A 13,093-nucleotide genomic window follows, 5' to 3' on the forward strand; every position below is an offset into this window, starting at 1 on the left:
GAAGAATGAACTAAACCACAAATTACACAAGAGCCATGCTATTTCTTTTTAGCCAAAAACGGTAATAAGGTCACTACATGTGTAGTAAGAAAAGCTATTCTGCTAATAGCATTACTGCACCAAATAAAGGGTCACAGCAGCTGTGTGCTTAGACGTTGTCTTTTTCACTATAGTAGTGCCTAAGCTCTTATTTCCTTAATCTACCTTTTCACCCCCTTTATATCTCCATTGCCTTAACTATTTTATCCAGCAGACTTGTCTCTCTCAGGATAAGCAGCATTATAAGCTGCACTTTACTCACAGAACCCTGCTTCCTCCCCTGTGACCTAGACCTGCAAGTGCAAATTGCCTTGTGCAGACATAATTCATATCCTTTCCCTTTCTAACCACTGTTTATGCTTGAATTATTAGAATTCAAGGAATTTTGATTAATATAAACTATATCTATATTCATTGCTTAAAAAGAAAGATTTTCAATGAAATAGCAGGTAGTCATAAGTGCTTTTTTCTTCCTCCTAAAAATAAATAAGTAATATAAAAACCATATGGGAGAGGATAAATTGTGCACTGCAGATACAAAAGTCTTCCACTGCTTCAGAAATTATTTAATAATTTACCTTACTATGAAGAAGTGCAAATACTGAATATTTACCAGTGACATCACTAGTACAGCCATTTACCATTACTACCACCAGACTATTGATGATGCATGAAACCAGAACATTTTATAGAATGAGGAAAGAAAGAGGATTATTATATTTATCTTTCCACTGAAGCTGCACTGATAACCATAGAAGCTTAATACTCATAGTAAGTTTTCTAAAAGAAAAAAGAAAAGCAAGCAAATGAACTCCAGTCACTAAAAATTAGGAATAACATAGATCAGATAGAGACAAGCAGCTTCCCTGGGCAACTCTAGCAGAAGGTTTTGGTGTGTTTATAATACTTTCTAAATATACATACGGAAAAAAGGCATACATACAACAGAATGTACATACAGGAAAAAAGCTGTGGAAGGGTCAAAATAGCACAGTACAGCATAGTGTTTTCTGTCATTATGGAGGTAAGTGCAAATAAGATGACAAGTACACTCACAGTAACCACAATATGCAAAAATTACAGAAGTCCCAAGCAAGATACACTATATACGTTGTCAGTGACAGCACTGAATTTATACACCAAAACTATTTCTAAGCATGCACACTGGCTAGCAGTTTGGATATAAACACATTTTGTTGTAAAGAATATTACAATGAAAATATAGTAAGTCAGTAAGTACATACACATGACAATAGTTTTCAGAAATATGTTTGAGATGATAGCCATAAAATACTTATTAATGTTCTTCAGTACTAACTCAGTTAAAACTAATTTAAAGTGACGGGAAAAGGCAGAAAACCATACAACACTGTGATATAGTAAAGGCCATATATACATCCCTTTGAATTGACTTACATCACTTGGAACTGACTTCAGGTATTACATGAGTTAGGATATACCTGTGATCAAATCCCAAGTACTGTTGCCAAATATTTTTTTGATGACCCTACCTGTTCTGCACTAACTATATTTACTTAGCTGATCTGATAAAAAGGACACTTACAGGAAATATACCTGAAAGATCTGTGGCCAGCAGCAAAAACAAGAAACCACCACGAGAACTACAAGATACAGTTTAATATCCACAGTACAGAACGGTTAAGAAAGGAACAAATTCCAAACAACTATCTGGGGGAAAAAATGGTTCCTGAAATTACCCAGCTTGCTTTAAAGATTATCAAACACAGATACATTTGTATACAAATTTGTAAAATCCCTTTCAGGACTATAGGTCTTATTTGGTCCAGAGACCTTCAAATACATTCTCTCTGTATCCACTCAGAATACCACTTACTCTCTGTTGTATTATAAAACCAAGCAAATTCTTATTCCTGAAATGGAATAAGAGTAATTAATCACCCATCTTCATTCTGTTACTCTTCCTTGCCTACATTTTCAAGATCTTCAATTGTCCTGTCCAATAGCATCATATCTTGCCAGCAGGCATGCCACACAGCTTATTTTAATGACAGGAAGAACACATGCTTTATATCCTCCTCATTACGATATTTGTTCTACTCTGCATTCACAATAAATCCAGCACTTCCAGGGAGTACCAGCTATACTACAGATATAGTATTACACAGTACAGGGATAAGTATCTCTCCATTTTCTAGAGCAGAAGGCAGTCAACTGCTTGCAATCCCTGAAAAGACAGTTAACACAGCTTACTCAAACTCTCTCTCTCTTCCTTAGGGCAATTCAAAAATAGGCTGTGAGGCCAGACTGCTTTTTCTAACAACAGTGGCCTATTCCTCACTGCTACTTACTCACATTGTACATGTAACTGTAAGGTAGTACAGATGTGGCTTTTTGGCCATGGCATATTATGTTACCTTTTTTGGAACTATTTTGGTGCCATATGTGCTGAGTTTTCTCTATCACATGAACAGATACCTGCATTCAAGCAGTGTTCACAGATCTCTGCTGTGTGAGCCGATATATTTATGCTGACCTCATTTTATTATGAAGCAAACACCCACATTTAAACCACTCTTAAGAAAATGATCAGCTGGGTTAAAGAAGTGCATCCATGGAGAAAGTCATTAGTTTTCTGCCTGCTTGACGTCCTGGTCTGGCTGACCACAAGATCTGGTGAAGACCATGGTCAATATCTGGGAAAGGTAAACAGAAAGGGGGCGGGGGGAGGGGGTGGAATTCTGCAGCAAACTGCACTGAGTTTAAGAAATGTCATGGAGACTTTCAACACTCGCCTGGAAAATGCTGTGAGCAATCTGAGACAGCCCTGCTTTAAGTAAGAGGTTGGACTGGATGACTTTCTAAGGTACTTTCCAAACTAAATTCTTCAATGACTCCAAAAAGAAAAAAACCAACAAAACCACCCAAAGCACTATGAATGTTGCTTCAATGACCCTTTTTCTATTTGGAGCTGGCAACATCAGATAAATTACCTACCAAAAACAAATTTAAAAATGGTGCTCCTATTGCTATAATTAGCATTTTTAGCAGAACAGCCAGGAAGATGAGGCTTGGAAAACTATTATTTCAGAATTCTTAATTGCAGTGGTTTCAAAAAAAGCATAAAATTCTAATCCCTGTAGTTGAACATTTTTCCCCCTTAAAATTTTCCCCCTATCCTTCTTCCTCATTTTGTTTTGTCTGGATCCTATGTGAACACGAAACCAATAAGCAGCAACAGTCACTATATTCCATCAAGACTATGCTTTGCTCCTTAAAAACATATTTAGTGTCAGAAAAGACAGTTGCCAGAAAAAATATTCTAACCAAAGTAAACTTAGTCCTTTACAATGCAAATTAAATACTTTTTTTTTTTAATTCTTCCTTCCTCACCTAGTACTTCCAAAGGAAGTTAAACATTAAGAATTATTTGCTATGGCCTTAAGAAAGTAAAAGTCTATATACTCAAACTCTCAAACTGGATCATCCTTTTAACTACAGTGCTGTGGGATGATCCTAACAGCTTTGATACAATGAAGCCATTTATCTTACCCTAGACAAACATATTATGTATGTTCGCCCTGCTTTAAAACATTTTATACAACCCACTGCAATCACCTGTCTGCTTTTTGTGTGCTCCTACTGAATGCATACTTCCTGTCAGAACATATTGGTCATTTCCATCAATAAAATGCAATTTCTTTCAAGTCCTGTGTTGTATAACATATGTCCTCTTAAAATTTGAATTTTCATGGTACATTTATTATCTCAATTTCACTTTCAAGTTTTTAGAGAATAAAGTAATTAGTCGCAGTGATCTAGGGATCTACCAAAATATTCCCCGTTTGCAATACGATGCACAAGTTGCTGCCTTTTTCCATATTTTTAGTTAACTCTGCAAACTTAGAAAAATCATACTGGTAATTACAAGGGGAAGACTGAAACAATAATTTAGCTTTTTTATTTTCTCCATTTCTTATTTGAAATAATTTTTTACTTGCTAATTCCATTTGCCTGTAACCCATTTTCCAACCTGTCAAGGCTGCTTCTCTGTACTGCCTGTCCTGAATAATAGACTGTGAAGAAAAAGAATGTTGGGGAAAAAAATAACAAAATTCATAATGATTTTTTGCTCAAACATCAACAAAGCTGGGGGAGAAGGAGAAAACAGAGCAATTTCCCTGCAGTGTCAAGTTGCTACGTACCCATAATCACTACAATAGTCTTTGTCACAATGTGACAAATACTATGTTCCTACCCCACAGTGTGATTTTTTTTCCTTCTCTTGACAGAATGACAGCAGGTAGTAATTGTGCTACTCAAATGTCAGCCTACACACAATGTTGTTCACAAAGCTTAGTTATGAATATTAAAAAGCAAAAGTATGAAAAGGAGTAGATTGTCATATTACATATCTATATTTAGGTGATTATGATGTCCCTCAAATAATTTCAGAAACTGTACACAGAACTGAGAAATGAGGAGAAGCTTCCAAAGTCCTTTTCCAGACACTGTTACTGCTAAGGCACACTGTTCTTTTGGCAAAGCAGCTTCCTCTAGAACAATCAGAAAATGCCAACACACATTTTCTTGAATTAGAACAACATCTGACTCCCGATAACAAGAGGAAAATCAACAACTGACCTTTCTCAAAAACAATTTAATCCAGATCCATTACATTTCAGTAGCAAAAACCAGCTTCACTAGGGGGGTGGGAGGATGGGAATGAAGGGACCTAAACACAGTATCTGGAAAAGGCGGAGACAAAAGCAGGGAAGGGAGAAAGAAAAGGGAGCAGCACCACAGTTATGCTCTCTTTAGCTTCTGTTAAAGCAGAAAACACTACAACTGTCTTTCAGACTCAGACTCTTAGGACATAGCCTTATCATAAAGCAGAAAATCAGACAGAGCTCAGCACCATGGCAACATCCACTTGTTTGTTTACCAGCCAAGAAGGCTTCCAACAAGAACACTGGAAACATGTTTCACAAAAACCGTTTCCTTGACTTTTCCACAGTAATGCAATCAATCAGGAAGGCAACAGCAATGGGACAGACAAAACGCCAACACTTTAATTCAGCATCAAGGAGTTTCTACGATGTACACTGGTTTAAAATAAACAAATTCTCACGGCAAACACATCACCATTAAGGAAGTTAATTAACATACCTTTCAGTCGATGACTTAGAATCTGTTCCAGAATGGCTGCAAAATTATTAAATTCAGGGCAAGTATCATCTATAGTCTCAAAACAGGAACGGTCAATCAGTGTCTTGACTGAAAACCTAGAGCAAAAGTATAGCACAATCATAAATTATACGGATGGCTATTGGTCCTCTATAGCAGGACAGCAGTTTGTATAAACCAAATGAGCAAAGAACCAGAAAACCACCCTGATGATTTCAACTTCAGTCAGAGCAACACAAACACTTACCCCATTGAGAAATAGCCCAGAAATACAATCATTGTTGTTAGTCTTAGGCATAAAGCCTTAAAAACAAAAAGAAAACAAAAATCCCCACACTTCTGATGTAGAAGTGAGCTAATTATTTTCATCTTCTCTCAATTATTTTAACAAAGCTGTAGAAAAACAAGGACTCAAAAGCATCAAACACCAATTTCTCTTTGCAATCCTAAACACCATGATTTTTCCTTGACATTTCGCTCAATGCTCCTTTTATTCCACAAATCCATGCCCAAGAATCAGAAGTATAAACTTTATCCTATTATGAGAACACTGTAATTTCATCCTAATGCAAGAATAATCCAAAAGTGATGAAACAAAGAATTTTTATGCACTGTTAACTCTGTACATTAACTTAGAGAGGCTGATTTCCCTGTGAATGGGGGTAATCCCTATTCAGCATCGTCTTACTTCATTATTATGCCAGAAAAGCTATCAATTTAAATGATCTAACATTTGAAATTGGAAAGGCTGAATCAAGCCACTGTAAGAAGCGACAAGATGTAACTAGTCAATTAGCCAGTTATCTGTGTTTAGTTACACCTGCACTTACAGAATTTCATTTTTATTCAGAAGATAGTTTAAACCTCAAGAAATATGACAAAATTTAATTTTCTCTTGCCTTCTCGATTTTAATCATAATCTATTTTTATTTTCCTTTCTGCTCTTTTGTCCTGGTTTTGGCCAGGATAGAGTTAAGTTTCTACATAGTAGCTAGTATGCGGCTATGTTTTGGATTTGTGCTGGAAACAGTGCTGATAACACAGGGGTGTTTTCGTTACTGCTGAGCAGTGCTTACACAGAGTCAAGGCCTTTTCTGCTTCTCACACCACCCCACCAGCAAGTAGGCTGGGGGTGCACAATAAGTTGGGAGGGGACACAGGTGGGACAGCTGACCCCAACTGACCAAAGGGATATTCCATACCATATGACATCATGCTCAGCATATAAAGCTGGGGGAAGAAGGAGGAAGCGGGGAGGACATTTGGAGAGATGGCATTTGTCTTCCTGTAACAGTTATGCGTGACAGAGCCCTGCTTTCCTGGAGATGGCTGAACACCATGAGCTGCCGATGGGACGTGGTGAATGAATTCTTTGTTTTGTTTTTCTTTGTGTGTGTGGCTTTTGCTTTACCTATTAAACTGTCTTTATCTCAACCCACAAGTTTTCTCACTTTGACTCTTCCAGTTCTCTCCCGCATCCCACCAGAGGGGAGTGAGCGAGTGGCTGCATGGTGCTTAGTAGCTGGCTGGGATTAAACCACGACATTCTTTGTTCTTCAGTTTTCAGTTTCAAGCAAGTTTCATGTGTCCTTGACTTTAAAAGTAACATTTATTTTGAGGCATTTATTGTGCTTTTTCCAACAATCTTTATTTGTACTAATGGAGCCATAATAGAGCCTGAAGCAACAGTTTTTGCAACAGCCAAACTTCAACAGTACTGGCTTAGGAAGTTCTCCCTCTGCCAGTTCATGCCAGACCCTATACCTGAGCATACTATTCCCTCAGCTGTGCCAGTTCTGCTTTTTATGGGACTCTCTATGAACTGATCTAGGTTTTTTGTACTTGTGGGTAGAAGAGGTGGACAGACTCTTAAATATGGATACATTCATAACAAATATGCTTCACAGCATCTCAACACAAACAGTTCTACAGCATAGCTGCAGAAGCAACATGATAGGCATAGGCAGGAATAAGACTCCTTAAACCATCAGTACTATTTTCAAATGCTCTGTACTGTAACAGTAACTTAACTGCATCCTTAGTGGAGTCAGCAGAGCTTCCTGATGCTCACTTACTAAATGAGACTAATTATGCTCAAACTAAATTGACATATATATTTCAAGAGTTTCAACTCAATTACATTATACTAAGTAAACTTCTGAATAGAGACTCCGCATCCTACCTTTCCTGCACGCTTCTATTGTTCTAGTGTTTTTGGCAGGACAGGAATTAGGAGTGAGAAGGGTGGGGGAGGAAGCTGCTTCTACAGTGCCAAGTTATGACTCAGTTTTGAACTCCTCCACATTTTTAACCAATTTTAAGTAAGTGTGAGACATGCATGCCCACCAGTAAAATTTATACCTAGTCAGTATTGTTGCTTTTGACTACTCCAATGGCAGTAATGATTGTTTTCTCAAAGCTATACAAGAGCTGTGAAATTATCTATAAAACCTTCTTAATTGTGAAAAACAAATGCATATAGCAACATCATGACCAAGTTGGTATTAACAGTAACTAGAAGACTCCTCCCACACCATGCAGATCTGGAAAAGAAAAGGTGCAGTATATCACTCACTCACAGGTACATACACAAGAAAGACAGTGAGTTAGCAGTGTAATGTATTGGACTATATATAATATCATCTTAAAAGTCAGAGACATAGTCATGGCATGATCACCCATAAACTTTGTTTTAAAGTAGTGTATAATATGTAGCTATGCCTATTTCTCCTCTATTCAGTGTCCTACTTAAAAGTTCACTGGTTAATATTGTATAGGATACAGATTCAGAAAAGGACATATATTCAAGAAAAAACATTTGGGAGTAATTCACATACACTTCTAAAAATCACAGATACATAATTCCTTTTTTTAATTTTAAAGCATTCTGCAATTCAATTGAAGGAAAAAAAGGATATCTAGTTTTTAAGGATACAACAATTTTTAAATACCTGGGGTCTGATTAGAAAAGACAGTCTAACAGATCATCATCATTATTGGTGGTCTTTTTAAGTGCTCATATTACTGCCAACATGCTTTCCATAGAAATATTAATTTCCATCTCTCTACGCTACATTTTCACCAAAAACCTAAACAACCTTTACAGCTATGCCAAGTTCGGCTGAAATTGGCTTTCAGGAGAACTGACAGGGAGTGCGAGCATGCACACTTTATTTCCATAGACCAGGAAGATAACAGTGCTACTAGGCAAAATTTGATTGACCAGAAATATTTTTTTTTATATTTAAAAAAATTCTTAGGCAAATACTCCTGTGTTGGCTTTTTTCCTCCAGTACTATAGAGAGGCAAACATATCTCTAGGTGTAAGTTAAAAGCCACAAACGCATTTTGCATGATATTCACACTTTACCACGCTTACCACACAGATTGGAAAAGGGATTTAAGGGATGTAGTAGTGATGCCTTTAAAAAAAGGTTACACTGTAAGCATTGGGTATGCAATTTTACTTAGTCATGAAAGGTGCCTCATATGTTGTTTCCAGTGTACAACCCCCATAAAAGAAAGCCCACGCTCTTGCAGAGTTATGTGGAACCACTTGGGGACTGAAAGTCAAGAAAGAAAAGGTCAGGTCTAAAGCACACAAGAGTTAGAAAGAAAAAATGTCCAAGTAGAGTTAGAGCAGCTTTCTTGTTTTCCTTTGTTGCTCCCAACTTCATCTTCTGTCCACTGGGCTGCCACAACAGCATTGAGTTCTAGAGCAACAGTCTACCTACACTTCAGAGGTTAATGGAGAAACTGTAACAAAAGGGTATGAGAAAGTAAAGTGGCTTGAAAACAAACCTAAAATGTTCTAAGGTGAACTTTTTGGGACTGTAGGAGCAGAGGAGTAATACAGCTCCAATACTTGTTGCTTCAAGACCATTTAAAAAAAAAAGTCTTTTATCCAATCATTTCCCATTGTGTCACTGCAACAACAGGGTTATTTTGTTGTTTGTTTGTTTTTTCCATACAGTAACTGCCGTTGGAGAGATTCCAATATCAGTGTTTCTAAACAACCTTCATGAACTCTGATGTTTTGGAGTAAGTTCTTCCACTGTTTTGCAAGATGCACAAGAAGGTCTCCCAAATGTCTTGAATAACTCCAAACCAAAGCCAAACCTTTTGTGGATATATCCCAGGTCTATAGGCTTATTTCCAAAACAGCAACAATCCAGTAATCAAAAAGCAAACAGGCAGAAAATTTGACAGATATATGAATTTGGCACTTTTCATTGTCAGATTCTGCTCATCTCAGTTTTCAAACAAATGGAAGGATTGTGTCAAATTTATTTAGTTTGCAGTTTGGGAAATGTCATTAAAATGCCATTTTAAAGAACATGAACTATTACTGTAGAATAATCCCCAAGATTATAAACTAATATTCCTGATTCTGGATGCATGCCTTATCCATGGCTTGGACATGAAACCACAGTTCAGCTAAGGGTCAATGTCACTGCAATAGCTCTTAGGCATATTAGCAAAAATCACTATTTTAAAAACACATTTCCTGACAGTTGTTCAATTCTGTGTTAACACTCTATTTAAGCTATGACCCTCACTTCCAAGGCCTGTTTCTGCAGGAAACATTATAGTGGAAACAAACTGTTCCTTCCAAAGCTGTAAATGTAAGAAGCTATCCACATCCGCATGAGGAGTTAGATATCATCACTGTAAGAAAAGATTAAAAACCCAAAGCCTGGTTTAACTATTAAGTAAAGTTCTGCTAAATTGAAGCTTTGACAAAAATAGTTCTTTAAATTATCAGAGACTGTTAAGAGATGGTAATTCAGAAGAATATCTTCCTTGTGATCTCTCACTTTCACTGGCTAGCAAGCCATATCATCCAAATGTAATTGAATCAATTCATTGGAGCTATTTTTACCAGAAATATTTCACATTCTCATAAGATATGGATTGGAAAGGACTATTATCTTACTGGTTTTGATACTAATTTCATTATTCCTAGCAAATAATACTTTTCAATAATAGAAAATGTGTAATAATTACAGTAAAGCATGGAAATATTTTAAACATTTACTCTTACACTGGCAGAATAAAAATATAAATAAATGTATACACATCATAATAATGCAAATCCTTTTTCCTCATCATCCTTTCCAAATTTTAAGGTGTATTCACAAACTAGGAACTTCATGTTTTGTGAAGATATAGCAAAATTAAATTGTTTTACTGAAAATAATGAAAATACACCAATTTCAAGAAGTTTCTGCAGTAGCTCTTTGTTTCATATATGTTTGACTGTATTCCCAGAGATTTCCAAGCATCTTTAAATATGTTGCAACATCATTGCAACTGCAGGACAAGGACATGAAACAAACTGAAAAATAAAATGTAACAGCAGAGTACAGAAGAGTTCTTCTCAAATGAGGAGGCAGATAAAACTAGCATGCTCTGTAGAATACAATGTACTCCTTTAAAAAGAACTCTATATTCTGTACTATTATGTCATTACTTGATAAAACTGGTGTTTTCCCAAGCCTGCAGATTGGCAATATCTGTGTCTCTATAGCGATAGTGAAACTGAAAATTTCTGTTTCTTCTATTTCATCTGCTTCAGCAAGTTTGATAAATACCTTCTTTTTCTATGTTCGTGTTGCATATCTTTTTTCACAGGTAAGAGTAGAGATAAGCATAAAAGCCTGGGAAAAGACAGAGTAGTATTGAGGAACTCGGAAATCCAGATATTACGACTTGAAGGAATATTGAAGCAAATTCCTTTCAGTAGCTGGATGATATAGTTACATTTTGTAAAACCCATTAACCCATTAACAATGTACAATAAAAGCAAAAAAGGAAGAATACGGTGTCCTAAACTGTTTTAAAAAATACTGCTGCAGCATTAAGTGGTGAGAGTACAAAATTATCTAACGGTTGTCCTGGTATATTATGAAAATTTTGTGAGAATTAAAATTATATCAGAGCTCATATGAATCTGTTGAAGACGTTCTCCAGATAATATTCAAATTAGTTTGATAATGCAAATATTTAGCAACGGAAACAAATGAACTAACAGAGTCATCACTACCTGCATATTCATGTATTTAAAAGTTTGCCATGATGTAATGGGTCAGTACCGCACACTTGGAAATGCTGCATGAATTCAACAACGACAGCAGTGGAAACGCTTGCATGGAAAGCAATAGGAAGTACTCTTAAGCTTGCATAAGCTTAGCACCAAGATGCTAAAAAAGAATTTTGAATACACTAGATCTAGACTGTACTGCAGATCTCCTGATCTAGATTTTGGAGATAAAAATATTCCCTGAATGCAGCCTCCTCGGGACTGCTCTTGCTGCATCAGTGCGTTAGCAAGAACACACGGTTAGCCCCTCTCGAGCAGCTCGAAGAACAGTTTTAGGTTTCACTTCACGTCCAAGTCTAAATTTTAAAAGCGGCCGTACCGCGTCAATTCAAGAGAAACCGACGCTGCACCGAGTCTATTTGCACGAAGATGAAAACCTCAGTTCAGCATCGCGGAGAGTTTAGTCTGCCCTGCCTTGCTTCAGCAGATGCCTTTCGCCCAGGAACCCAACCAAGGTGCCAAAATCACCTCCACCGCCCCTCCCAGCAAAAGACCACTTAACGCCCCGCTTGCTCGCTGCAGCGGCGCGGCCAGGTGCGCCCCTGCCCCTCGGCCGCCGCCTGAATGCCCCTCACGCCAACGCCCCCGAACGAGCTGAGTCAGGGTGGAGGAGGCTGCCTTCTCCCGCCGCTACGTGCCCCCGAAGGCCGGCACCCTCCCCTGGAGATCGGCAACCCTTCTCCCCGCCCCGCCCCGGCCTCCGCGCTGACAGGGCGGCCGCCGGCTGCGGCGGGGCTGCCGGCCGCGCTCCCGCCCCCGAGCGGCCGCCACGAGCAGGGGCCGCGAGTCCTCTGTGCGCTGGGGGGGCCACACACACGACGGAGCGGTCCCCTCAGGCCGGGCTGCCCGGGGCCGGAGGACGAGAGGAGCGGTCCCTTCGGGCAGGGCAGGGCCCGGCGGCTCACCTGCAGACCGTGATCAAGTTCCGCCTTTCCACCGCGGCGTTGCGAGGCGGGACGCTCTTCCTGCGGGCGGAGACGTTGAGCCCCCCTAGGCCGATGGACGCCATCTCCGCTGGGGGCAGGGGGCGCCGCCGGGGCTGGCGCGGAGCCTTTGTTCCCGGCCTCCTGGTCTCGAGGATGCTGCGCCCGCCGCCGCACGCGGAGGAGGAGGCCCCCGTGTTTTCCCCGCTCCTCCTCCCGCCGCCCGGTCCGCGCGGGAGCAACGCCCCGAGGCAGACAGCAGGTCGGGCGAGAAGGCGTCGGGGTCCCCGCGGCGGGGGCGGCTTGGCCCCCCCCACCCCGCTCCGGGCAGCCACAACGTCTCAGAATCACAGCGCCGCAGAGCGCCGGCGCCGCCAGCCAATCAGCGCGCGGGAGGGGCGCGGCGCGGCGCTGCCAACGGCCGGTGCTTCAAAGGGGCGCGCGCCGCTAACGGAGGCGGCCGCGAGGCGGGCCACGCGCCGGCACCTGAGGCGATGAGCGGGTGGTGGAGTCGCCGGGTCCCCTTCCCGGCTGAGGAAGGGGGAGCGCACCACCAGGCGCGGAGCAGGGCGTCTGTGCGAGACTTCCTGCACTCCCCGTCTGCCAAACGTCCTCTTTCCCCTCATTCGCTTTCGTATCCCCTTGCTCGGTACGTTTCTGTAGGATTTAGGACTCCCGAGTGAGTCCTGTAGTCCTCTAAGTGCCTATGAAATTGTGGGCTTCTTTTCACTGTCATCAATTCTCTCTCTTCTTAGCGAGTTCATAAAATAGTTTGGGTTGGAAGGGACCTTTAAAGGTCATCTAGTCCAACCCTCCTGCAATGAGCAGGGACATCTTCAACTAGATCAGGTGGCTCAGAGCC

The 13,093-nt window shown here is 40.1% G+C and overlaps 1 protein-coding gene across 7 annotated transcripts in view; it reads right to left on the reverse strand.

Annotated features, from left to right (window-relative positions):
• The window catches only part of RUNDC3B (RUN domain containing 3B), a 54,066-nt gene extending 41,512 nt beyond the window's left edge, over positions 1 to 12,554 (reverse strand). For 3 of the 7 annotated variants that reach the window (XM_081996858.1, XM_081996861.1, XM_081996859.1), the window contains exons 1-2: positions 12,214 to 12,379; positions 5,188 to 5,303 (exon numbers count right to left, since the gene is read on the reverse strand). In XM_081996858.1, coding sequence (XP_081852984.1) covers positions 5,188 to 5,303; positions 12,214 to 12,317 — 220 coding nt within the window. In that variant the 5' untranslated portion in view covers positions 12,318 to 12,379. Of the gene's footprint in view, positions 1 to 5,158; positions 5,304 to 12,213 lie in introns of all 7 variants that reach the window. The other 4 variants (XM_081996860.1, XM_081996857.1, XM_081996856.1 and 1 more) reach the window with 2 other exon arrangements.
• Between the last annotated feature and the right edge of the window lie 539 nt (positions 12,555 to 13,093).

Source organism: Phaethon aethereus, assembly GCF_964289735.1.
Source record: "Phaethon aethereus genome assembly, chromosome: 2".
NCBI lineage: Eukaryota > Metazoa > Chordata > Aves > Phaethontiformes > Phaethontidae > Phaethon > Phaethon aethereus.